Here is a 27913-nt window from a genome sequence, read left to right on the forward strand (position 1 = left end):
CTTTTTTTTTGTGTGTGTTTTAGTGTTTTCTTCTTAAATCATGAAGTAATGATTTCAGAAGCACACTTATACTCTTGAAATCTATTAAGTAGCTGTAGCACTTCTATAGTGAGTTAGGAGTTTGTGGTATCTAACTGTTATAGGAATTTTTATTTCAATCATTTTTTTTTTAATTATCTGAAAGGTGGTTAATTAGCATTTTTAACTTAATGCAATTAGAGATTACATAATCGAAAAGTATCTCAATTTCGTCTAGTAAGGGTTTTTATATATATATATGTGTGTGTATAATGGTAAAACAATTTTTAATGCTGTAAGAAAACAAGGCCTATCTTGACCTAATGACATTATCTAACTACACTGTAAATGCCATTGCCTGATTATCAAATAACCCTGCATAAGGATGTTTCACATTAAGGATTATTCTTACAGTAGCGAAATAAGCTGATTCATGTCAGTTCCTTTAGTTGCGTTTCCTGACACCCAAGTTTAATTTAACGTATATAATAAGTGAAAAATGTCCTCTTGCCAGCATGTGAAACTTCGCGGAGGAACAACACTCCTGTCTGTTGTTGAGTGTGTTATTTGCCAGTAGGGGGGATCATCAGTTATGCGGATAGAGACAGCGTCGTCCTTCCCCCCACCGCCTCTTTTTTAACTTCTAGCTCAAGTGCGGATGTGAGTTGTATATTGATACGGAACAAGCCGTCGCCACTTTTTTTTGTGTTTGTTTTAGCAATGCGTGCTTAGGCGATGCTCATTTTGTGGAGCTATGAATCCAGAGGAGCAGACTGTAACGTGGTTAATATCACTGGGAGTGCTCAGCTCACCTAAAAAGAACATAGCGGACCCGGAGGAGTTTTTGAAAACATCGTTGAAGGATGGGGTGGTCTTGTGCAAGCTCACGGAGAGGCTCATACCTGCCTGCAATCCCAAGGTGAGTTATTAGTTTAAGTTAAGTCAAGTAAACGAAACATTAAATGATCGACTGCTCCTGATTAAATAAAGGGAGGGGGTTTGATTAAAAAAAAAAAAAGATACCGACAGGAACTTCTCCCAGCAGCTGCAGGCCTTCATTTTTTTTTTTTTTATTGTAGCTCACTGGTTCAAACACCGAGAAGTGTAGTCAAGACTTTGGTCCCGTTTCATGCCTAGTGATTTGAACACTGATCCGTTATGTGAGTTTTTTTCACGCCAAATTTTCAATATGTGGTTTCCTGTGAGGCGAAGACAATGTTCCGCATTCTTGATACGACTATGTGAACACCACCCCCCCCTCCCCAAAAGAAAAAAAAAACAGGACTCATCTGGTAGGATCACACACACATGATTGAGCAACGGGGGTTACAACAACTTCTTTATCAACTTGACAAATCGTCGTTATTAAACATGCTTGATTTAATTGTTGAGGTGACAAAGTTGATAAAGATAAACAACAGTTGCAAAGACTTTTTCGTCACTTCCTCTTGAAAGGCTCTTCTTCCCGTTGCAGACCTCCCCTTTGAAAAAAAAAAAAAAAAAAAGAAAGCGGCGTCAAATCGTGAATAAAACCGGTAGTAGCGACTTCTCTTTGATGTGATTTCCCGTCCTATCTTGATGCTCTGTCTGCCAGGTTATCATGTGCTACCCTGCAATGAACAGCTTATACTCTACTCACCTGAGGATACAATGTAAACGTACAATGTATCCTTCACATTTAATAAGCAGCACCGTGACAATTATGGGACTTTTATTTTGAAAGTTCACAAAGTGAGCGGATGTTTTGCTTTACTTCGTCTGCTTTGACGTGTGTGTGTGTGTGTGTGTGGCGTTAATGGTTATGCGTGCATGAAGGAGACTCAGGAAGAATCCACAGTTAATTCTTCACCTGTATGTTACCTAACTCTGCTTTAACAATGTCACTTAATTTTTTTTAAAAACGCGAACAATGTGTCTCTAGCATCGGTCTTGTGAACACTCGTGTCTTTTTTTATCTGTCATTCAAAGAGGTGTATATGTGTTAATTTATTTATCTCGTGTGTGCGTGCCTAGTATTGCCAGGACCCGAGAACTGAAGCTGAATGCATTTCAAACATCAGGGAGTTTCTAAGAGGATGCTCGTCCTTGAAAGTGGAGGTAAGTAACCCGATAAGTTTCATCATCAAATTTGCGACGTTTTGTCTTATCCTGACCTTTCTCTTTCATTATCTCCTTATGAGCACTCTTAGCCCACTGCAGCAAAAAAGACTGAAACACAGTCCTGCTTGTGTTGTCATCTGCTTATCTCGCTGTCCATGCTGTCACTCACTCTCTCTCTCTCTCTCTCTCTCTCTCTCTCTCACTAGATGTAGGAAGGTTGCCTATTTGTTGACCTTAATGAGAATCGACCTCAGTTAATTTGCCACAGTTTAAAACAGTGTTTGCTTCTTATTAAATGTCCTCTATAGCCTGCAGTGCTGACATGTGTCTGTTGCTTCAGGTCTCCCCCCGTGGCACACGCTGTACCAAAAAAAAAAAGAAGATTGTCCTAATATTGGAACAGAAATCATTTCCAGATGTTGGGAGTTCTCTGTGTCTTTGTGCCCCAGCCTGTTTGTGACTCCCACACTGGACAGTCATTTCTCCTCCAGCGTTATAAATACTCCCCTCTGGTCTTGAATCACATCAGTTGGTTTCTTTAAATGGCTAATTGAGTCAGCAAGGCTGGCTTACTGCAAAGTCAAATGGCTCAGTAGTTCTGCCCAGCTGGCTTGTTATGTCTGGGAGGTCCCGTTTGCTTTCATCCACCAACCTTGCCTTAGCCCATAATTAGACCTTTTGTGGCCAGCCAGTTGCTCATGGGGCAGAAAGTTTTGTAATGTATCAGCCAATGGACGTCTTTGGTGCCACAGCTGGCCCTACCCATCCTTTGGCCAGTGATGTGATCATGGTTAGGAGGATTTTTTTTTTTCTTTCCTCTCTCTCTCTTTTTTTGCCTCAGAATATAGTGCTTGTTTTTGTGTTACTGCACAGAGAGAACAGTCATTCTGCTTTCACTTCTGCACTCGGATGCTGAAAGAGGAAGCGCCGTTCACTGCCCAGGCCTCGTCCTTTTTTAGACATGTTCTAAAATGCATGGGATTGATCTTGTACTTTAACACAGTTATTCAGAGTATCGTGAATTCATACGATGACTCATTGCAACTATACTGGTCCTAACCATGGCCAAGACATCAATACTGACAACACCTACCAATGATTAATATCAATACTGTGATGTAAGACTTGGCTTCTCATCATTCTCTAAATGCAAACTGGGTTTTCAGTTTTTTTTCAATAACAAATTTTCCTTCCACATATCAACACCGATACCTTGACTTGACCTTTTACCAGTAAGGAGTACCTCTCTGATAGTTGTGCAAAACAGAAGTATGAAAACACTGATTACTGAGATTTTGCAGGACAAACATTACACTCTTTGCTAGTAGGGAACTGTTGTTGTTAAATATAGTCAAGCGATAATTTACCTAAACAGTTCTGCTTTGTTGACCTGAACTGTAGTTTATATTGCCAGCCTATATTATTTTGTGCAGGCTTCTGTTTAGGGCTAGAAATAACAAATACACTTGTCTTCCAAGATGTAAAATAATAGCTTCTGATCATGTTTGGACTGGCAGGAACATTGTGTGTTCGAGTAAATGTTTCAAAATCATGAAGACCCTTTTGGATGAGCCCTCGCCCACAGGTGCAGAGGTCACACTTGCTTAAAGTCTGAATGAGGTTGTATAACAATTCAGGACTGAGGCAGTACTACTCAAACTCTATATTTAAGATGTTTTATTTAAAATGTGACACCTAATCCGCTGGAGGAAAGATGATAGCTGTATGAACCAGAGCAAGCAGTGTGACTGTCTGAGTGTGAGTGCACGGCCAATCACAATTGAGTCTGGCACTGTCTTTTTTTTTATTACAAACCAGTAAGTCACAGAATATGGGTCACACTCAACATATCAGTTTTTATCTCTCGCTTGTTACAGGCTTATTCAAATCCCTCTGTGTGTTACCATTATGTGTGTGTGTGTGTGTGTGTGTGTGTGTGTGTGTGTGTGTGTGTGGGGGGGGGGGGGGGGTGCTATTGTTTCAGCCAGGAGTTAGTGTCCTGTTCTCTCTCTCTCTCTCTCTCTCTGTCTGTATATTTACATGTATTTTCTCCCCTTTCCTTTCCTCATTTGATTGATTCTAGTGATGGGGTTTGTCATCTAATAGCATCTTCTCTATGCCTTTATCTATCCAGGGATTTGAACCGGAGTGGCTGTACTCTGGCGAGAACTTTGGCAAGGTGCTGACAACTCTGCTGGCAGTTAACTTCGCCACACAAGGTAAGAGCTCTACACTCTTTCTGGACCCCCAGATCAGAGAGGAGTCCACTCAAACGGCTTTACAGTGGATGCACAACGCATAGAGTCAATGGCCTCAATACGTGTGTGAAAGGAAAGATACACCGCAAGGCAATAACACATTATGAAATCAAATCAAATAAGACACAAACACAAGCCAACACATGTACAGTGATACAATCAAAATCTGTGTTTTAAAAGGCAACGCAAGAAAATACATTTCAAAATAAAAAAACAGTGTTAAGTGCAAGAGGCCAATAGAAAATGTACATAGCTGTTGTGTTTTTAACACCGCAGTAAACTATCAGCAAGAGCAAATGTTACATTTGATTTAAAGTGTTTATGGTGAAGAGCACCTCATGTGAGATGGGAGACTATCCAAAAAAAATGAAGCAATTTAAAAGCATTCTATGTATTGCTCCTTTTCCTGCACAAAATGATTTCATACCTCCCCTCTTACACTCCCCTCTACTCTTTGCTACACACACTTAAAGAAGTAAACATTAGCAGTGCCCAGGTGACTCTTTTTTTTTTTAACCTGGTTAAACCTGGTATGTTCTATGTTCATGGTCATTTTTCACAGACTTTCTCCATGCTGCCATTCTAGATCATTATTGGGTGTGATACTCATGGGCAGCTTGCATGGCAGTGTGTGTTTGTGTCATGCTGGGCAGCTTATTCACTCATGTGCATCCACACATAGAATCATATTCTCTTTCGTTCATTTACCAGTACTTACTTTTTCACATTTTAGATTAAGCTTATATGGAATTAAAATGATTCTGTCGCTTTTCGACACACATACACCCCCTTTCTTTTCAAGTACATTTCTTACCAAAACCATTCTGCATGCAAAGGTGTTCACATTACAGATTGTGACTTATCTTCTGAGTCGATGTTTGGAGGCAGCCTTACAGATATGTAGTCCGCCTTTTTGGACGTGTATATAAGACCTTTCCATGCTTTGCTATACATGTTTTAGGCTTCAGCTATTTGGAAACACATGTTTGACATCCTGTAAGTAAATAATGTCGTAGGATATGTTCTTCCCATTTTGACTATATGACAATAGAGATACTGAAGTAGAGAATAGATACTGCAGCTGATAATAATCTTATTTGTGGTGGACTATGCTACCTATGCACAATCAAACATACGAGACCTCTGAGTTTTTTGTAACTCATGATCCTCTTGTGAGCTCAACTTTGCATTTACCACAAGTGCTTCTTTGCTCAGCCTTATTTATCTTAGTTCAGCGTAAATGCTTTGGTACATTTGACTGTATATACAGACAGCATTTGTAAGTAAGCAAAGGTCTGCTACGCTGACAGAAGTGCTTGTAAGGCTGCTCTGTCTGTGTGTTTGGAGACGGAAGGCATGTGGCATGTGGGATCCATGGGACGCTCCTGCACTGTGTTTTCACTGTCCCGCTGCCTTCAGGGACCTTTTTCAGCACATAAGTAAGGCCTCCCTGACGTCTCAGCATATGGAAGGCAGTTGGGAATCTGCAGCCTTTTCCCATACTGACATTAAGCTCCCAGTTCACGTCTGATAAAACAAGATTGCTGACCAAAATGTTTCTGACTGTAAGTGAACCTAAATCACAGCATTTTCAATCCTTATTTATTCCTATACGGCTATATTTTTTTAGTCTTCTGTAATATGCACACGTACTAAACCTTGACTTTCATCCAGTTTGGCATCTGTTAGTGAGTCTTCAGTGAGTGTGTTTCAGCTTGTCAGCCTGGAAGAGGTTGCAGGGCTGCCATGTGTCACAGTTCAAGTGATAACTGGCAACCAAATTGATACCTCTGTCGGTGCATCCCCGAGGCCTGCACTCAAACTGTGAGACAGCTGGCAGCTACCGACCCTAAATCACTGCTCTTCTGCTGCGGTGGCTGAGTGATGACATCAGAGAGAAGGGTGTGTGTGTGTGTCTGTGACATCAAGTAGATTTTTATGTGCTTCACAAGCAACAACTCAAACTGTAATTTAAATAAGCGACAGAGCTGTGGGGGGGGGGGGGGCACGGTTCTATACGTGTCAATTAGTCTGATTGAACCATCGCATAGAGTGCACGAGTGATCGCATAGACATGACCATCATGAGACTGCACGTTACCTTCCTTTTTGTATCTGCTGATCTTATTTTGGAGCAGTGTGCCATTTTAGCTGAAATCAGTTGTTTCCTTTTGGCCATGATAAATTAATGTGTTTACAGTCCTGCGGCTAAGAATTGTACTGGAGCATACTCAAATGAATTACCAAGTTGTCAGCCTCCTAATTTGTCATCCTACATCATCTTTGATGACCATGACGTGTGTGTGTGTGTGTGGGGCTGGTATTTGTATCTTTTTGAGGACCAGTTTCAGTTTTAAATCGCCTCCATGAGGAATTACGAGGACATTTTTGACAGCCTCACCACGACTGCAGTGTATGAAGATTAAGGCTTGGTTTGAGTCAGGGTCAGGCATTTAGCTGGGATCGTTTTCGTCTGCTGTTAGGGAATTCTCTATGTCAGAGTGAGTCCTCATAAAAGCATAAAGACAGACGTGTGTGTGTGTGTGTGTGTGTGTGTGTGTGTGTGTGTGTGTGTGTGTGTGTGTGTGTGTGTGTGTGTGTGTGTGTGTGTGTGTGTGTGTGTGTGTGTGTGTGTGTGTGTGTGTGTGTGTGTGTGTGTGTGTGTGTGTGTGTGTGTGTGTGTGTGTGTGTGACATTTACAGCTGAAGTAATGTTGTTACCCTGACAGGAACAACACCAGGATGGATGCCATAAGTTCAAACATTGATGTTATTCTATTAACAGAGTTCATGTTTCCTGTATGTGTGTGTGTTTGTGTTCATAGACTGTGCTGCTGAGAGGTCATGTCAGCAGTCCGGCGCCCCCTCTCCTAGTCAGTCGACATCCTCACATCCACTTTCCTCGGCCAAATCCAAAGGTTCTCTGCGCAGACAATCCAAATCAGTGGTATGTGTTTTCTACATGCAAATATATTTCCTGTATTGTTTTTCTTTCCGGTCCACCTTTTCACATTCATGAAAACTCTGTTTTATTTTTCACATTAGAACTTTAAACCTGTCAGATCACTTATTAGTAGCTGTTTACCCCAGACGACATTTCATCTCCCTCTGCAGTTAAATTAGAATGAAATCAAAAGGAGCACTAACATTTCATTAAAACCTGTTGCTTAGTTAAATGACCCCCACATAGTACACACACATAGATCTTTGCTGAACCACATCATGAGTGTTGTGCTTCTGTTGCTGACCCTCTCTGACCACTTCCCTCACAACCAGGAGATGTCTGAGAACGGAGGAGGTGGGCAGTCGTTGGTGAAGGCCCGCTTCAACTTCAAGCAGAACAACGAGGACGAGCTGTCGTTCAATAAAGGGGACCTTATCCTTGTGTCGCGGCAGGAGGACGGAGGATGGTGGGAGGGCTCACTCAACGGCAAGACGGGCTGGTTCCCCAGTAACTATGTCAGGGAAATCAAACCTTGCGGTGAGTTAAGCCGCGCATGAATGATCACGAAGTTATGAAAGGTGTTAATCAGTTTAAAAAGGAGCTTAGTACGGACATATTGTTTGTTTATTCTTTTTTAAACTTGCATTTAACACATTATTGTGAAAGTGTTATGATGAAGTAAAATGGTGCTGTGGCCTTGTTCCGTTATAAAAAAAGAAAGAAGCTGTGTTAAAAAACAGATAAGAATGCCGAGGTGTCATTTGTCGGAAAAAAAAGTTTTCAGTTGTTCCCTTTAGTTTGTGTAGGCCACTATGACGCACTCCCACTAGGCAAAGTTGCTTTGTAATTTGCCTAAGCACGCTTGTCAAACATGTTGTAACATGATACGGTTTGCCTAGTGTGAGCGCGCCCTAAAGATATTGCCATTTCAATACTAAATTGACTTAAATGTGATGTTAAAAATCCTCAAAGGAATTCTAAGATGGTGGCTGTTGACTTGATATTTATTATGAGTACTTTATTCTTTGTATTTTTTAATGAATCATTCTGAGTAGCTCTCTAATCCTTTTTACTCTCCTCCGCAGAGAAACCAGCGTCTCCTAAAGGAACACAGCTGACCAAGAACTACTACAGTGTGGTGAGTCCAAATGATCCATGACAGATTTTTTTTTTGCTTTATGCTAATCATAATAGATGTCAGAATATATTAAAGGAAAAATACTGAGGTCTTTTGTATGATGTTACTGTTTATTGGATTTTATTTAGAGCCATGTGTTCTTGCTAAAAAATGAAAACAAAAAAATGATCAGAGTAAATAAGCTAAGATGTGAAAAGTAGTGGATTTCACCACTTACTGAATTCCATAGTGATCTTAACAGCTTCTTTTGTAACTGACACATGACCAAAAAATACAAAGTATGTAATCAGTGTGTGTCTGCTTTTTTAATGAGCGTTATCTTTTCAGAAGTTTTCTTGTTATTAAATCAGGATGACTCTCTTTTCTCACCCTTAGTGAACTAGTTAAAGTACTGATGGGGTCTTGTGAACTTCTAGATAATGAACCAGTTTTACATGAAAATGTTACTCATTGGAATCCCTGTGCTTTGCTGTTTATCAACATGAATGGATCTTGTGGTTGTTGCAGGTTGTGCAGGACATCTTGGATCATGAGCGGGAGTTTGTCAAAGAATTACAGACAGTGCTCAGTAGTTATCTACGACCCCTACAAGCCAGCGACAAGTAAGAGAAATAAAAACATTTTGATCAATTAACTGGGGATAAGACTTCATCAGTCATTTCTCTTGGATTTACTGAAGTTAAAAGAATGCAATACTACGTCAGTGTTCACTTTTTTCCATCATGCATGCTGCAGCACAGACCTTTTTTTTTCCTCTGCTCACGTTCAACTTGTTTATATTCAGGCTGAGCAGTGCAGACGGGACCACCCTGTGTGGAAACCTGGAGGAGATCCTCACCTTCCAGCAGGGGCTATGTGTAGCTTTGGAAGAATGCACCAAGTAAGTCATGCTTTACAGAGACCTCCGTGAAATCCTGGTTGTCACCTACAGTCAGCTTCTCTGCTGACTGTCTCAGTGGCGAACAATGTTTGGACCCCTTCCTATGCAATGGTAGTTTTTATGGAGGTTTTATTGCAGCTCATGTACAACACTGCACAGAAAATATAAGTTACTGTGTCCAAGTGTTCTGCAGAACTAATGAAAGTATTGCATGATGCAGATAATCACAGGGATCATGCAGCTCAATCTGTCGTTTTTCTCTAAGTGACTATCTTTGCGCACATTGGTTTTAAAAATTCTGCATGTGTTGTGGTGCATTGCTGTCTGCTATGGAAACTCTGACATCAGTAAATACTGAGGAAAATGTTTCTTTCTTTCCATGTCTCTCTTTATACTCAAACCAATTTCTTCTTTCTTCATCTCTTCCCCTCTCTGACCTTATCCATGTTTGTGTGACTCTGCAGAGTCCCAGAGGGCCAGCAGCGAGTGGCGGGCTGCTACTTAAACATGATGTGTCAGATCAAGACTCTGTACCAGGCTTACTGTTCCAGCCACCCCTCCGCAGTCTGCATCCTCACTGATCACAGGTCAGCCACCTGCACACATGAAACACAATCACACAGACGTTCACTGCAACTACGAATTCCAGTCTGACTTTTAATCATGAAGGTAATGTGGGAATTGGAATGAAAACCACAAATGTAATAATAACACAAAGTCTCACTAAGATGATGGACAATACAACTTCACACAAGGTTTTCCAAACTATAACTAAGGTTTGCCCGGCACTATATGAGCCGGGGATCCGGCCGAAGATTTCTGCCTTTTAATAAGGCAGTTTTTTCTTACCACTGTAACTTTTGCTGCTTTGCTAAAGTGCTCATGATGGATAGGCTGGGTCTTTGTAATATAGCAATAAGTACGGTCTTTTACCTGCTTTTTGTAACATAACAATGAGTAAGGTCTTTTTACCTGCTCTTTTGTAATGTTAACAGACGAAGAGTAAGGTATTTTACCTGCTTTTTGTAAAGTGTCTTGAGATAACACTTGTTATAAGTTGACGCTATACAAAATAAATTGAATTGAATTGAAACTGAATGACATCAACAGTTTTTCCAATCCTTGTGAGTCCACTGATGATGTTTGTTTGTATTTATCTTATAAAAGCTGGAGAGTTTTGAACTGAGTATTTAAAGAAGGCTGAGAAGGAAAAATAATTTGATTGAATTGCTAACAACTTGAACATGCTCTGTTTGATCATTTGACAGGTTTAAAGATTCAGGGAAAAAAAGAGTTGGTACTATCTTTATAGCCAATTGAGCTGCCATAACAAACCGGTTAGGGACCAGGATAATACACAGCGGATGTTCTCAGGCAAACAAAGACATTTATTGTTTTAAACCAGAAATGAACGTGGAGGCAAAATTCAGTTAAAGAAGTAAACCCAAGAAGTCTGTCTTAGTAGATTAATGTCAGAGTGTTCGGCTGTCGGACGGACAGTGCAGAGTCACAGTTACAGTGACTGTGAAGTCTGGCGGAAGTAACACAGGATAGCAAGGAGTATATTCAGAATCATTATCTTGACAGGCACCCCGTGGTGCAGTTTCTTAACATTTGATGGTATAGAGAGTCCTTGCTTCACTGCCTCGGACGTCCTGGACGGAATGAGGAGTCCCTCTTATCCTCCCTGAGAACTTCTTCAAGGCTGTGTCATGAATTATTTCCAACCTTTAGTTCGTCTGTGAGAAAACACAACAGTTTTATGCTTTTATGAATTCTACGTCAACAATGAAAGAAAGCAGTGTTTTAGGGTTGTACCCAGTAGATCAGAAAACACACACACACACACACACACACACACACACACACACACACACACACACACACACACACACACACACACACACACACACACACACACACACACACACACACACACACACACACACACACACACACACACAAAACGGACAATTCACTCCAACCTTGCGCAATAATACTATTATATCATGTTATCAAAATACCTGTGCAATAACATGTTCCACTATATGTGTGTGCATGATAGTGTACTACTGAACATTCTGATTGCATTTTGTTACAACTGCAGCTCAGCTGGTTTTTTTAATCTATATTTTTGACATTTGACTTATTCTATTTAATTGTGCAATGTGTGCTTCTTTTGTTGGCAATCCTTGCGCTTTGCTGCTGCGACAATATCAATGTCTCCGTTGTGGGATGAATAAAGGAGTATCTTATCTTATCTTATCTTAGAACAACAAAGAGGAGTCAGGTGCCTAATCATTAACAAATAAAACAGCCTATATTCATCATTATATAGCACACTGACATACTGCAATGATAATTAGATTAATATTTAAAATGATGAACGTTCCAGGCTACTGTATTCAATGTATGAATTGGGGTTGTAAACCTAAAGCCTCATTTTCAAAGAAAACAAATCTAGTGCCTTTTTACAAGTTAACATTACCAAATGAACACATTTGTTTTACTGTAATTAGCCTCGTGTATGAAAAGTGGACCCGGGTCACTGCTGTGTAATGTGTGTATCTACTGCATGTTGTGTTTCGCTGATGAACCACAAGGTGTCAGGCTTTCCCTGTGTAGATGAACCCCCACCCTCGCTACCTGGATTTGTGTGTTTCTAACAAATGTTTGTTCTGAAAGTTTCCCTCAGCACAGAGGCTGTAAATATGCATCATGCTCATTGAGTGGGATCTGGTGTGTTGAATCTGTATTTAAGAGATCCCAGTCACAGTGATGCATCACAGTGGCCATGGCCACAGTTTTAATGGTAGAATCTTGTTTGAAGTAGAAGTGCTTTTACAGCTTCTGCAATGTGATCTGCAGATAAGTCATTTTTCACACAGGAAGCTGACTGTTGACAGGATATTTTAGGTTGTGGTCATGTTGACAGGCAAGCAAGGCATTATTTTTCAATGTAAGCACATTTACATTTCAGTTGCAGGAGCCTTATTATGACAATGACATTTACCCAATGTTTACCCAATGTTGTTACTAGACGTTTTACGATCACAGCCTGTCGTTATAATCGTGAATTGCATGACTTTCAAAGCACTTTTTCAGGATTGCGGTGAAGTGAATCTGTTGTTCCTTTGAAACTGTAGCACCATTGCATTGCTTTGTGCCAACCCTGCATGCAGATCGGGTGTGATATGTTTGGTGTTTTCTAATAGTTGGTGGTTTTAACAGTGTTGGAAAACAAATGGAAACTTTAAGAAGTGACTAGCCCACTTTTTTCAAGGCCTCATGAGAAAGTGTGTTTTGAATTCCACGGTTTGTTGTCACAAAATCTGATTTAATCATCAATCAATCATTTATTTTCCAAAAACACTTATTTTCTCTATGTGTTATCATGGAAACGCTCTTCTTTGTAGCAACATGCTTCTAACCTTGCGAGCGGTTCAATAGTTTAGCTTTAGTGAATCTTATTTTATCTGAAGCCAGGGTAATCAACTGATTTTAAAAGCTTTTTTTTTTTTTTTTGTAGAATTTGATATTCTCTGTACATCCTGGCTGTAAATCTTCATTCTGCACATTCTGTTACTCTTCCCCAAACTAAAGTCAGTGCCAAGTTTCACAAGAACGGCAGACAGAAAGATAGTTTGGTAGAGTACGAGCGGTGTAGAGTAATGTGCTGAGCTTCTCTCCCCCTCGTCCTGTGGACACTTCCTGCTGCACCAGAAGTGAGGCAGAGAACGTCTCTGATCTCTGGAGGAAGTGACTCTGAGATTTCTCTGGTTGAATACTTTCTTAAAGATGGGAGGCGGTAGCTTTGTTAAAACAGCCTCGTCTGTTGTTGAAAACTAAAATGTATAATCTAATCTTTATCTTTAATTTACTTTACTTACCTCCCTGTGTGACAGGCGGGAGGAGTAGTTAATATACATATTATATTCTAACTCCTCAAATGTTTTATAAATGTCTCTCTCGTGGAATATTCACACAGTTGACTGTTTGGTAAAACCATTATTCTATCCCAGTGGTGTCCTTACTTTTTTTCCTGCATGCCAAAATTGTCGTGTTAGAATTGCTCGCGGGTAACAGGTTTTGTTTTTTAAAATATTTAAAATCATTTTGTATACTTTTTGTATTTTGACCTCTTCAAAAATACCGTAAATACACAATAACAAATTACAGTGAGAAACTATTGTATTCTCTTTTTTTTTAAATAGTAAGGTTTTGTAGATCAGAATCAAAAGGCTCGCAAAAGAAACCCTTTAATGAAAGGAAATCAAATACTTCACAACTTCTTCTTTCTACTTTATTTGTTTTTTTCTCAGAATCAAGCCTGTAATGTGGATCATTTTTGTTGTACAAGCTTTTTATGTATTTAGCTCAGGTTATTAAATGGTTAAACAACAATTCGCTTGTTGTGCATAGGTTTATTTTCATAGTTAATAAAAAAAAAAGTGGAAAATAGTAAAAGCTGTAGAAAAAAATTAAAAAAAAACATACATTGTACTGAACATTTTTTATTTTGGGAATATTTTCCAGCCCTTGCTAACATGAGAAAGAAAAAATAATAAAAAATATGCCAATCTAAATGAGGCCTCGGGCTATTGAAGAATCAGGGCAGCAAAAAATCCCCTCAAGGGCCACAAATGGCCCGCGGGCCACACTTTGGACACCCCTGCAGACTTCCCGATCTAGACAGACGTCTCAGTAGTTGTGTATATAAAAGTGTGTTTTTGATTCTGTTCTTTTAACAGTGAGGAGCTGGAGAAGTTCATGGAGAGCCAGGGAGCCAGTGCTCCAGGGATCCTGACCCTCACCACCAGTCTCAGTAAGCCCTTCATGAGGCTCGACAAGTATCCCACCCTGCTGCAGGAGCTGGAGAGACATGTGGAGGTACAGGAGAAAGTGTCAAAGTATATGTTGATATAAAAACATTTATTTTTTACATCATTAAATGACATGTATTCATAATCACAATGCAGCTAGCATGTACTCTTTTCTTGCTTTAGTATTAAGAGGACTTCACGGTGTGATATAAGCTTCTATTTCTGATCTGATTTGCCGTCTCATTTCTACGACAGGAAGCCCACCCGGACTATGCAGACATTGTAAAGGCCACTGCAGCATTTAGGAACCTAGTGGTAAGTGTGGGATGCCCGCGGAGCTCTGCATGCTAGAACTATCTTTAAAAGTTATCCTCCTTGTTAATCTCCTGCAGAGCTTTGACTTTTTATCTCTTCAGATGAAAGGTGAGTAAAGCAACCAGCAAGCCCTGCATGTCAATTCTTCATTATTGGATTGTAAATTTACTCACTTTCCTTTTTTTTCCCCCTTCCTTCCATTAACCAATGTAATTACCCAAGATAAGACTGGACACTATTTCGTGTGAAAGACTTTTTAAATGTATGCTATCCTCCAGGATGTTTGTGCTTATTCTTTTCTCTTGTGCAATTTAACGGTCTAAAACATTCAAATGAAATTAGGCAAATGTAATAAAAGCGTCTGAGCTTTTTCCCTGCCGACTTTCAAGTGATTATGTCGTTCCTTGAGTGGGTGTAAACCCAAATGCAATCACAAAAAGTGTTGATTTAGGAACAAGCAACCGCACCACCTGAGTGAACATCGCCCTTAGACACAGTTTCCTTGGTAGAGCTCTGAGTTCCTCGTAAATATAGCTGAGGTTACTCACACGTGTGTCTACAGAGAGCTTCACAGGAAAGCAGGGGGAAAAGCATCTCAAAACTCTGACTTTTGTAATGTGCACTCTTTTTTTGTGTGGTTGGGTGGGTGGGTGCGTGCTTTAGAAATCCTAGTTACACCTCTGCAGGTCTACATCTACAGAATCTTCTTTTTTGATTTTATGTGCAGTGGAAAATGACTGATGTTGCACTGTCATTTTCTTTTCTGTATGAAGAGGGAGAATCCCTGCTATGCATCTGAAAATGTGCTACTTTATGTTACAGGTAACTCTGTATACGTCTGAATAGGAAGTTAAAAAATATCACATCCACAACTTGTATACAAAATAAGCAAAAAATTACATTTTCTTAATCCTATCATAAGTGAGGGAAATTCTTGTCTGTTCACAATCATATGAGTATATCACTGTTTGAATGTACTCTTCATTGTCTGGTGTATATTGTGTGTGTTTTATTTAAATCAGACTCAGTGTCAAGACCTGCGGAAGCGCAAGAATCTGGAGCTCCAGATCTTGTCAGAGCCGGTGAGGGCCTGGGAGGGAGACAGCATGAAGAGCCTGGGTCACGTGGCCTACATGTCCCAGGTCCATGTGAAAAATGGGTCCAGTGAGGTGAGAGACCAGGAGAACCAGAGCTCAAATCAATTGTCAATTTTGTTCCATCTAATTGTTTAAGGATTTATCTGGGATAGTGAAAGCTTCAGATTAGACTCCTCTGGGTCCCGTTCTGTCAAAGAGGATTGATTCAAGTTCATCAAATAAAGAAAAATGTTCACTGATTTATTGCTTAGTTGTTCGGGAGAACATCAATGTGCTTCCTTTTCCATATCTTGACGACTGAAAAGATTTACTGGAGTCATTTAAATAATATTTTCCATTTCTCCTGGCACCCTATTGTTTACCTTTCCTGCTTTCTCTTAACACATGCAAACAGTAAGACATGTATTTGTCATATTAGTAAGGGGGGGGGGGGCTTTACTAGATGGGACAGCTGAAGAGAGACAGGAACTGTTGGAGGGAGAGAGTGGGGATGACATGCAGCAGAGGGCCCCTGGGTTGAGGACTACGAGGCATATACGTTCAGACACTATTTTGACCATAGCCTCTGTACATGGGCTTGCAAAATAACCGCTAGGCGATAGGGCGCCCGTTTTAATTCAGTTTTAACCTGAATTCAAGACAGCTGCAGTGACCAGTTCAGTATTCAAAAACATTTTTTTCATTCACTTCATAGTCTAAATTTGAATAAACATGTATTTTATTTTATTGATGATATATATTCTGTGCAAGATTGAGGAAACATGGTTTGGGCTACAGATAAACAAAAAGGAGGAAGAGTGAGAATTAGGTTAGGTTCTCAAAATGTATTTGACTCATGCAAAGTCTCACTTTTATGGGCACTGAGAGTAACTCAGATTCCACAACCATGAAGTACGTCAATATATAAAATGAATACAAAGTTGAATGCTAATTTCCTGCCTCCTTTTCTGCTAACATAATATCCTCTCTGCAGCGAGAAAACAGAAACCTATCTAGGGCATATGCAGACTGAAATGCCACTATCTCTCTCTTGTGTGGTTTCTCTGTGGGGGTCGACTTTGAGTTGGTGGTTGGAAGTAGCCCAAACTAGACATGTAGATTCTCCCACGTCATATCTTTGCCAACCACTATTCTGGTCTCAAGATGAGCAATTATTAGATCTGAACAAATTTTATGTTCCATTCAGATAATGAGCAACAGCTTTTCCAATCCCAGTATCTCGTTTGTAACTTCAGATCTTCAATACGCCTGTTGTCGGTTATAATTATGATTCCACATCAGAAAGTGTGACATAAACTGCCATGCTTTTTTTGTTTTTGACAAACAGCATAATGAACAGCTTCAGCCTTAGCAACATTCTGTGCACTGACAAATATGAAGGAAAAGGAAGGCAGTTGAAGGAAACCCTTTTACCCTGTCGTATTGCATGCAAGCATTGACTTTTTTTTTTTTAACATTGCAACCAAATCTTTTTGTCTCCTTTGCAGGAAAAAGAGGAGCGCTATCTAATGCTTTTTCCTAATGTGTTGGTCATGCTTTCCGCCAGTCCCAGAATGAGCGGCTTTATATATCAGGTAATGTTTATTCTGTATGCTATAAAATGAGCTTAATAGGGTTTGAACTGTGCCCTCTGTGAGTCATATCTTATTTCAAATGCTATCCCCTACCTGTGATCTTGTGTCTTATTCCGTCTCCCTGTGATTGACTCATCCAGGGAAGACTGGCGCTGACCGGTACCATGGTAACAAGACATGCTGAGGATGCAGAAAATGCACACTATGCCTTTGACATCGCAGGTTTGCATCTTAAGCTAGTTGTAACCCAAATAAAGCATCATGGATCAGGCATTAGCAAACGCACAGCTGTAAGACAGCTTCGTCCTTCAGTTCTTAGAGTTTTACACTCCTATCCGGAGTCTCTTGAAATGTCATCTTCAGCTGAACGCTTCTGTAGGATCTTCTGTAGGCGGTCGGACAAAGGGTATCTAATGTGCCCTACAAAGAAAACAATTCACTTCATACACAAATTTAGAAGAAGATTTTTTTGTTTGACAAACCATATCTAAATGTTTGGAGAGTCTGTGTGAGCCAAGACAACAATGTTTACTTTGTATCATATAAGGTTTGTTTTATTGCAGTAAGTACATGAATAGCTACATTTTAAGGCAATGTAACTTTCACTATGGGAATTATGATGTGTGTTTTTTTTGGTGCTGCAGGAAGCTTGATCGATCGTATCACAGTGTTCTGCAGTAGTGCCCAGGAGCTACAGGAGTGGCTAGAGCACCTTCAGCCATTTACCAAAGGAGGCAGCCCTTCAGGCACCATCTCAAAGGTTAGGAAACACACACACCCACACACACACACATTTACTGTGTACAGTCAAACCAAGACCAGAATTGCAGCCTGCACTGTGCTCCAAATTCACACCTTGTGATGATGTGCATAGTCATCTTTCTGTGGTTCTTACATCTCTGCTTGTCATCATTCCTTTGACTCTCCCATGAAGACTGTAGAAGGAAAGCCACTGAGTATGGTCGGCACCCCCTCTCACCTGTCCCACCTGGGCAGCTTCAGCGCTGTCAGTCGCGGCCCCCTTGAACCGCCAAAGATCAGCAAGCCGTGGTCGCTCAGTTGCCTACGCCCAGCGCCCCCCCTCAAACCTTCTGCTGCCCTGGGTTACAAAGAGGTAAGAGGCCTGTGGAGTTGCACCAACAAACTTACACAACTGTGTTACTTTTAGTCAGAAACTCACCTTCCAACCCCCGTCTGTTCCGTCTCTATTTAACTCTGACCCACACAGTCCTGTTTGACACCATTATTTCCGCTGAACCCACAAATATCACCAATGAAGTGAGAAAAAACACCTTTAATCTGCTAGTGTTGACACAAATTCAGCAGTGAAAGTAAGAGTCAGTGAGCATAGATGTTGTGGTCCTTTCTGATCTAATTATTCTGTGATCCGAAACCAAACGATTACCTCTATTATTGTATCCTGTTGTTAAATAGGCCGTCGTATCAAGCAAGCCTTTTTAAATCTGTAATGGATTAGTAGCTTTTCTTTCATTGCTGATCACTCCTGTTTGACTTCACAAAATTCACTATTACTCTGATTTCAAGACGGATGTTTGAAGAACTTTTTATCAAGACATCAGAACCTTTTGTAACCTACTCTACTGATGATGTTTGACATGTTTATCATGTTTTCTTTTTTTATCACAGGTAGACACAGACTTATACTGCTCTGTGGTGAAGAGTGACAGAAGAAGTGTTTGCATGTATAGTTCTTGTACTTGTAGTACCGCGCATGTCGATACATTTGATCCTCCCTGATACCTGAACTTTTTATATCAGCCAATACAAATAAAGATCAGATTAAATTGCGGTAAACAAATGACCAAATTATTTGACATCTGAAAGCCTTTACTATGAACTTTGTATGTCAGCAGCTGTGCTACCCATCATGATTAAATTCTGCAGGGTGTACACATCGTCTTCTTACTGGTGGGATTTTCCTTTTTGTAATATTTGAAAAGAAAAAAAAATCCCACAACCTACTCTTTTCTAATTAATTGGTGATACTTAGCAAAAGTAGTATGAGGGATTTTTTTTTCTTTTCAAGTAATAGTTTGTCGCCCTCCCTACGCACCTCTTTTATGAGATAGCTGGATGTGCAAACACCGCCTTAGAAAAATCCTTTTGTAATATTGCAAAATGGATGTTACATATCCAGTGATCAATTGCCTGAAATCCGTTCTCCATCCATCGTCTCTCTAGAACACTTAAGTTACTTTTAAAGGGAACATATTATGAACATATATTTGGGTAACCTGAGTGTCTACTGCCCCACAAAATGTGAAATAAACCCATCCAGTCCCTTGTTTGTGGTCTGCATGAGTCTTACAATACCAAGAAAAATGCTCTGTTTCAAATTTGCTCAACTTGTGACATCACAGTGGGATTTTGGTAAAAAAATAATAATAATAAATACCGTCCCCTCCCCTGATATGTCCACCCCAAGCCTAGAACAAAGCTTTTGCGCATGTCCGCTGTTTTTATTCTTGCTACAGAGGAGTGATATCTATCGGAAAAACTCAGGAGGGGGCTAGGAGGGGGCTCATTGCATTTAAAGAGACACACACACCAAAACAGAGCGTTCTGAGAGAGCTGGTTTATACAGGGTCACAAACCTCTTCTGGTGCTTGATTCATGTTATATTTTGACCAAAGTACAGCACAGACGTTTCATTTAGACCACAGAGGACCGTTTGAAAAGGGGTATAATATGTCCTCTTTAAGGCTGCCATAACATATCCACAGTGAGAAAATCAGTCCAACAGTGTAGCTGTGTTGACCACTGCCTAGTAAAGAAAACATTCCTGTCAGAACATAAATAATCTTTAAAGGATTATAAATGACACTTGGCGGATTGGTGTATAGACTGACATATTAAAATATACTGTAAGTGTAGCCTGTCTGGGAAAATGAAGAGCAAGGGTTTTTATCATTTCCAGTAACAGCATCAGGGTCACTGTGTCTGACTAGCATTAGAGAACACCTGAGTGGGGTATGAGCTGCTTCTCTTTCACGGGTTGTGATGATGACGCCCACTCTGTGGTCAAAGTGTCAGGTAGACACTTTCACACAGTCATCAAACTTTTCTGTAATGATGGACAGTGTAGTGATGATCTGAATATAACCTGTTTTTGAATCACGCATACTTCTAAACAAACACACTCCTGTACGCTGTGAGGTTATCAACAATCAGTCCTCTGAATGAATATCTTTCTCTTTCACAATTTGCCCATATATATATATATATATATATATATTTTTTTTTTTTTACATGAAGTAACCCTCCGATTCCACACGGATAAAGAGCAGGTGAATTCCATCTGGGGTGTTAAAATGTTCACCGTTGACTCAAATCAAATTCTTCTCACCATAATTTTCATGCACATTTCCCCTTTTTCTTTCTTTCCTGTCCTGCTTTCTGTAGAGGATGTCTTATATCATGAAGGTAAGGTTTCTGTGTGCGTGGGGAGGGAAAGGGAGTTGGTAGGCTTGGTGGGGGGGGGGGGGGGGGTGCCTGTGTGTCTGTGTGTCTGTGTGTCTGTGTGTGTTTACCCCAGTGTTGAGCTCGCATGTTGTGCTCTGTTTGCTTCACTCCTCCCTCATCGTCTTATGCTGGGTTTCCTGTTCTCAGTGGCTCTGCGTGTCTCGCTCTTTTTTTTTTTTCTTACTATGGTTTATAGTATGTTCTCAGTTATTTGATGAAACAACCGTCTGATGTAACCATAGTTTCTAGAGGTGATGTTATTTTTGTAAATCTGCACACAGTTCAAAGTGCAGTCAGGGTTTCTGTCACTCCGCTCTGAAAGGTTTTGCCATTGTATGACACTGTCATGGGTTAGATGGTGTCTCTCTTTCAGGGGGTTCCATGATTGTGGAAAGTCCATGCAAATTCATCAGATATGACAATGATCTATTTTTAGTTTGTACAAAGGCTTCAGGACTCAACCCTCATTATATTTTAAGTTGCGTCTAGGCTGATGACTCTGTATCAGCTTTGTTTGCCAAAACTGAAAGATTAATTTTATCTGCAATCAACTCAATTCTAAAGCCCCAATTCTTAAAAAAGTTGGGACGTTTCGTCTAACTCTAAATTATAACTGAATCATGTGATGATTCTCAAAAAATTAAAAACTCATATTTCATTGAAAGAAGCTCAAAGACGACAATCAAATGTTGACACTGAGAAATGTCGTCGTTTTGGGAAATGTAACGGCCCATTCTGAATTTAATGCCAGGAACACATTTCAAAAAGTTTATACAGTCATTTACCGCTCTGTGGTATCAACACTTTTTCTTTTAACAACACTTTTTGAGTCTTTTTTAAGTTTACTGAGGAGGCTAATTTTTGTAATTTTGAAAGTGGAATGTTTTACCCTTCTTGCTAAATGTAGAATGTCAGCTGTTCAACCGTTCGGTTCACCTTTGTCTTAATTTATTTTCAATGTGTGACAAGTCGGGATGGCAGGCAGGTACGTTTATCACCTAGGCTCTTTCACTGCGGAGCCATGCTGTTGTAATACATCCAAAGTGTTTGGATGTTGTCTTGCTAAAATAAGCAAGACCCTATATGATAAAGAAGTTTTCTATTTGGCTGCACATGTTGCTCTAAAACCTGTTTCTATGGTTCAGCATTGATGTTGTCTTCAGGTAACTGCAGGTAACCCATTACATGTTCACTAATGCACCCACCATACCATCACTGCTGCTGGCTTTTAACCTGAACACTGATAGCAAGCCAGATGTTTCCCTCTTCTCTTTAGCTCAGAGATCAGGGGCGTCCAGGATTTCCAAACAGAAAGTCAATGTTTGACTCATGACACCTCAGGACATTTAGATTTTCAATAAGCCTGGACCCTGAGAAGGCAGTGGTCATTCTGGATCTAGTTTATATACAGTTTCCACTTCGATCTATAGAGTTTCTGCTAGCTTTTGTGAGTGCAGTGATGAACTATATCTCCAGACAATGGCTTATGGAAGTTTACCTGAGACCATGCAGTGATGTCCACTGCAGAATCGTCTGTTTTAAAATGATGGGCTGTCTGAGGGCCCAAATATCACGGCAACCCAATAATGGTTTTGGCCTCTCTGAATATTTGACTAATATTATATACGGCAAGCAGAACATAGACAGATATTAAGTGTGAGCCTAAATACTTGAGAAGATGATCTAGGGTGGATTGTTACACAGAACTTGTTTCTGTTAGGCAAGACCTGAAGGTGAATCTGTGTCCATTGGGAACATAAGAATCTGCAATCGGGGACTAGAGAACACCATAACATTGAAAGGGGAGTAACTCTTGAGCCATGTTTTAAGTCAAACTCTGAATAGATTCTAAATCTCTCTTCTGTGACTGCTGGATGTGTTGGCAGCTTTGTGTGTACAGGCCTCCTCTGTTGTGTTCTGCTGCTCTTGGAAGTAAATATCCAGGTCTGTGTAAAACAAGTGTGTACAAGCTGAAGATCTACTCGCAGAGTTAATGACAGTTATGGAATATAAGTTTAATTTTACTTTCATAGCCAGACATGAAGAATAGTTGCATTTTCATGACGTTAGAATAAACTCTTCAGATGTGCTTTTCTAGAGAGGAAAAGAAAATGCAGCGATGCAGGAGCTTAAGGCAGTCTGCGGTGGAGTTGAAAGATACCCCATGCCCATGAATGTCTATGCTCCCTTTGCTTATTTGACCAAGTTTTTCCTTTCCATCCCCACGTCAGGGCTGGCTAACATCATATAAATATTATAAGAAAATGACATTTATAGGTCACAGGTTTCGCTTCCCATCTGCTTCGGTACGAGCACATGAGCAGCCGTAAACTGTTATTTTTAGTACGTTAATTATTCATCACACCTCAGTATTTCACGCGCTAAATGAGAGGAAACAGCTCCCGACTTTCAAAAGCAAAACTCAAGTCATCAGCGAACAGAGAAAATCTCTCACTCCTTAAACCACATCATTGTGGTTTGATAGACTTGTAAAAAAAAAAAAAAAAAAAAAAAGCTGATGATATCCACTTAATTGTATGTCACAGGTAAAGCTTGAATATAAAGCAGATTGTCTCCTTCCCTTCCAGTAGTCAGTGGCCGTATTTTTATGTGAAATTAGCCTTTTGGAGAAACGAAACCATTTTTTGGATGTCTTTAGGCTGTTTTATGTAGCGTTCACAGTCTGGATCACACATGCCTGCTGCCTTGTTTGTTGACGCAGTTTTGTTCATCGATGTGCCTTCTCATAAGCTTGCACTGTTTGGTCTGGAGCCTCTGCTTTAAAGGTGTGTGTAGCAGTGTGTGTGCGTGTGTGTGCGTGTGTGTGTGTTTTGTAGAGAGAGGGATCATCTCAATTTTGAATGTTGCACTCCTGCAGGACTCCAGTAAGAGCCCACGGCCCATAAAGAAGTTCCTGCCAGGCAACAGGAAGAAGGAGCGGAAGCCGTCTGATGACGACATACAGACGAGGAAAAGTAGGAACTCTATTTCATCAATCTCATCTATCAAATGTGTAGGGGAGGAATAAGAGAGGAATACAGGGTTGGTTGAATTCATAAATGCATTTCACTGGGGTTTTACAGCTGATGTTTGTCTTCATAGAACGCTTGTATTGCTTCAGTTGCTTCGATATTGAAAATAAATCTGAGATATTTAGAAAGATGTCGTTTTACAGGTTAGTAAAGAAGAGTGGATGAATCGCAAGAGTCCCTCTGATGTTCTCTGAATCTCTGCTTTTATCAGGCACGGTCGCCCTGGAAGAGGACGCTCAGATACTGAGGGTGATCGAGGCGTACTGCACAGGAGCAAGCCTGCACCAGACCACCACAGGTCTGTGTTTGAGTACGCTACATGTTGAGCAGCTGATAGAGCCATGATTCAAGTCGTCCAATTAATGTGTCTTCTTGTTTGCAGCGGTGAGGAAAGAGTGTGTTCCTCAGGTGCTCCTGCCAGAGGAGGAGAAGATCATCGTGGAGGAGATGAAGAGCAACGGGCAGACTGTTATTGAGGAAAAGTATGTGGATCATTCCTTTTGGAAGATAAGCTTTCATCGTCTTATTGTTCTAACTGTGATACAGCTGGCTTTGTGCTTCTTTCTATTTGGATCCAGCTTCTCTGTGATGAGGTTCAGAAATGTGTTATTGATCCTGTCTAGGCTGTAATCTTCACACAATATGACCTTGAACTAGAAGCCAGAATAACCTGGATTTACGACTGAGTTGGCAAATATTGCTTTTACCTTCTGATTTGATGAGGTGTTTCAAATGAACACGCTCAATATAGGTGTCCAGGAGAGTTGACTGTGCTTTCTTTTGGTTTCTTTCAGGAGCCTGGTTGATGCTGTTTATGCTTTAAAGGATGAGGTTCACGAGCTGAAAAAGGTAAGTGTGAGTTGGGGAACGTTTCAGTCACAGTTTTTATATTGACTATGGTGTACCTCTCTCAGAAACATGTTTATGTGTCCTTTTTTAATTCTGAAATACGACGACGGCTTAACTGATTATATACTTAACTTTATGCTTTATTTCAGACCCATAGGTCCATATATATATGTTTTTTTACTCTTAAAATGTTCAACAAGCATTTGCCTTACTCCATAACTTATTTTCAACAGCATATTGAAATGATATGGCTAAAACTCCCCATTTACACTTCATTTATTTCTTGATAAAATAAGCCTGCCTGAGGTGGTAAGGGCTGTTACCTCACAGCGAGAAGGTTCCTGGTTCTAATGCCCGTCGGACAGGTGTCTTTCTGTGTGGAGTCTGCATGTTCTCCCCGTGCATGCATGGGTACTCCGGCTTCCTCCCACAGTCTGGTAATGGTTAAATGGTGACTCTAAAATAGCCCGTAGGTGTGAATGTAAGTGTTTTTGGTAGTCTGTCTCCAGTCACCCGCGACCTCGAACAGGTTAAGCTCTACAGATAACGGATCGACGGATGGAAGCCTGCCTGACTTATTTCCAATTTAACCAGAAACCTACAGTCATAGTCAAACAATAACTGTTGATTTAGAAAATAAGGAACTACAACTTAATGAATAAAAATTATAATAAAAATAATAATAATTTTAGCCCTGTATAAAACCTTTACTATTTTGCCATGCCATCCTGGCTGCTGTTACAGATGGAATAAAGCGAAGTAATATTGGATGCTGATCAGTCTCACCCACACTTTCAAAGCTGTCTTTGTCTGTATGTTTCACAGGAGAACAAGTGGATGAAACAGTTCCTGGAGGAGGAGCAGAAGTCTCGCAAAGACCTGGAGAGAGTTGTTCGAAAACTGGCCAAGCAGAAGAATGACTGTTCTTGGGAAGACGGCGGCCACTGAACACATCCGTTCAATCATACTCATCCTGGTGTGTCAGTGTGCGAGAGAGTGTATCGGTAAAATTATGCAAGCATGCTTGGGGAGAAACAGATTTCGGTTTGTGTGTGCGCGTGAGTGTGTGTCTGTCGATTTCGTGTCTCTAAATTTTAACATCAACGTACGCTTAGTTGGACTCGCTTCCTCAGCGAATATGCTCCAGGTTTTTTTCTCGCTGCGAATGCTGGAGCGAGCTGTGACACTTTGATGACATCTAATCCGTCTTCCTGATCCAGCTTCTCACTTTGAGACTGCAAACATGCCTCTTCAATTACCAGCCTAGCAGAACCCAGACTGATGCAAGTATTCAGTTTTCAAACATTACTGCCTCCTGGCTTGCTGGCACTGTGAAAACCCCAGCTAATGGAGCTATTCAGAACGAGGACAGGCAGTGTTCTCTGCTCCTTCTTTTTGCTTCAGTTGGAAAAAAAGAAAAGGAGTACAAAGCCATCGAGTCCACCACATGTTCTCCTGCATGCACTTCTGTTACCAGAGGAGAGTGGATTTGACTTCCCTTAACACCTTGACTCTTTTTTTTTTTTTTTCCTTCATCATTTTCATTTTGTACTTCACAAAACCTCCCAGTGAGAAGAGAATTCTTTGAGCTTTCATGAGCATGTGTGATGATGAGCTTTCTGCAACACTCAAGACATTCATATTTCAACTTTCCAGGACCTTTTTTTGTAGGCACGTCAAATCAGATTAGACCATCATGTACCATTCAATCGTTTCATTAAAAAAAAAACTAAAAAAAAAAAACACCTTTACGGTTTATTTAAAAACTGCATGAATGTACAGCGTTCCTACAGGATGAATTCTGCATCAGAAATATGATCATCAAGATGAACAGGTATAACTAGTCCAAAGCTTTCAGGGATGACTCCTCAACATAGAATAGAAAAGGCTCAACGATTTATCATTTATGATACAAGAGGGCGCAAGAAGTGACCCCTTCTTTTCTTACTAAAATGTACTCATGTAATAGTTTAACATAAAATGCGTAGCCTTTTGGGTTCATAAAGATATTCTTTATTTATTTTACACCCAAGCATTTATTGAGGTGTCTGTTTTATTACTAAGCTATACTGGTGTGTAGAAAAAACATCAAGGTTTTGGCCAAGGGAAAAAAATGTATTTTGTCATCGCAGAATAGGAAGAAAATGACTTTAATATAGATTTTTTTTTTGTTAGCAGCCTCCCAGCAGTTTCATGCAGAGTATATGGAGTCAGACAGAGGGATATATTTGTGGATGTAAAGTGGAGTTTGGCTGTTTTAAGTGCCTCACCGAAAGGGTAAGTAAATTGTCAAGAGAGTTTGAGACCATACAGGGACTGAACATGGAGGATTTATTTGTCGCGGTTGGTTTGTCATAGTATTTCAATAGGAACGGCTCAATCTTTGAGTCTGAAAAATATACAGGGCTTTGTTGCTAATCTAGATGCAAAAAGAACCCACACCGGTACATTTCCTCATGAGGTTAATTGTGTGTGCACTGTCGACACTGTTGTGTACTCTTTCTGTGCTGTAAAGCAGCAGTGGATGTTATTGAAATGCAATAAGTGACTGTTTTACTGGCTCAAGTCTGGGTTTGACCCAGCATGGAAAGCCAGCTTTGGAGATATTGTAATAATAATCTTAATAATGAATTAACCCGATTTATTAACCAAATAGGGCCGAGCCACGTGGCCAGTTTGGCCTTGTATTTTTTTTTTTTCTGTCCATTTGCCTTTATTGTTCTTTGTCATCTGGTATTGATGATAGTTTTAAGTATCTTTGTTCAGGGCCAAGCTTCCATTAGAAATGTTTGATATGTAACATCATTATGGACAATCCATATTAGGAAGTGCACATCTGTATAGTGCAGGGTACAAGGCAGCACAGGTACATCTGCAACAATCTTTTCTTCTTCCCTTTTTTGTTTGTTGCTTAAAGGCACTTCAACAAAGGAAAAAAAATGTCTTAAGCTGCTAGAGCTGATTTTTAATCACTATTTCTGTTCAATCTGTACAGATGTGTGCTTCCTGTACAGATGTGAGACTGTCTCATTATAAGTTATCCATGGAGATTAACATTATCGATGTATTGGTATTCTCAATTGTTTTCATCGAGTACCACAAACTGTAGTTTTTCAATTCCCAGCAGCCTCAGTGAGCACTTTCTGGTGGGAGTGGGTTGAGCACCGGTTTGTTGATCTGAAATGACGTCTCCAGACCCACTGTGTGTGTGTGTGTGTGTGTGTGTGTGTGTGTGTGTGTGTGTGTGTTTGTGTTCTATTGAAAGGTTGTTCTATGCAAGTATTGAAATGCTTTTTTTCTAGAAACTCTGTACTTTGTGTTTGGTATGGTCATTCTTTTATTAAAGATTTAATATAAGAATTGGAGTTTTCGCCTTGGACATTCATTTTAGTGAGAAATGGAAA

At 40.2% G+C, this 27913-nt stretch overlaps 1 protein-coding gene across 4 annotated transcripts; it reads left to right on the forward strand.

Annotated features, from left to right (window-relative positions):
* Positions 1 to 642: 642 nt before the first annotated feature.
* Positions 643 to 27874, forward strand: arhgef6 (Rac/Cdc42 guanine nucleotide exchange factor (GEF) 6). 4 transcript variants are annotated; one of them, XM_029277715.2, is made up of 22 exons: positions 643 to 937; positions 2032 to 2115; positions 4253 to 4337; positions 7200 to 7321; positions 7651 to 7855; positions 8404 to 8456; positions 8964 to 9058; positions 9241 to 9336; positions 9801 to 9923; positions 14088 to 14226; positions 14415 to 14474; positions 15497 to 15643; positions 17059 to 17145; positions 17286 to 17367; positions 17790 to 17905; positions 18080 to 18259; positions 20569 to 20589; positions 23507 to 23603; positions 23872 to 23958; positions 24043 to 24142; positions 24455 to 24509; positions 25310 to 27874. In XM_029277715.2, exons 1-22 carry the CDS (start codon positions 773 to 775, stop codon positions 25427 to 25429), a joined length of 2319 nt encoding a protein of 772 aa, XP_029133548.1. In that variant the 5' UTR covers positions 643 to 772; the 3' UTR covers positions 25430 to 27874. The 4 variants fall into 4 exon arrangements, with proteins under 4 accessions (XP_029133548.1, XP_020491504.1, XP_020491505.1 ...); XM_020635848.3 differs by having other exon boundaries at positions 645 to 937; positions 25335 to 27874; XM_065958436.1 differs by lacking the exon at positions 643 to 937 and adding an exon at positions 1802 to 1869 and having other exon boundaries at positions 25335 to 27874.
* The last annotated feature ends 39 nt before the right edge of the window (positions 27875 to 27913 follow it).

The sequence above is a fragment of the Labrus bergylta genome, chromosome 9, assembly GCF_963930695.1.
Source record: "Labrus bergylta chromosome 9, fLabBer1.1, whole genome shotgun sequence".
Taxonomy (NCBI): Eukaryota; Metazoa; Chordata; class Actinopteri; order Labriformes; family Labridae; genus Labrus; species Labrus bergylta.

Bases quoted from the DNA above. Each gene is read 5' to 3' on its own strand.
- arhgef6 (XM_020635848.3), top strand. From the start codon at position 773: ATGAATCCAGAGGAGCAGACTGTAACGTGGTTAATATCACTGGGAGTG. The intron at 7,322-7,650 runs GTATGTGTTTTC...CCTCACAACCAG, and splicing joins GCAGACAATCCAAATCAGTG to GAGATGTCTGAGAACGGAGG. The intron at 18,260-20,568 runs GTAAGAGGCCTG...TGCTTTCTGTAG, and splicing joins CTGCCCTGGGTTACAAAGAG to AGGATGTCTTATATCATGAA.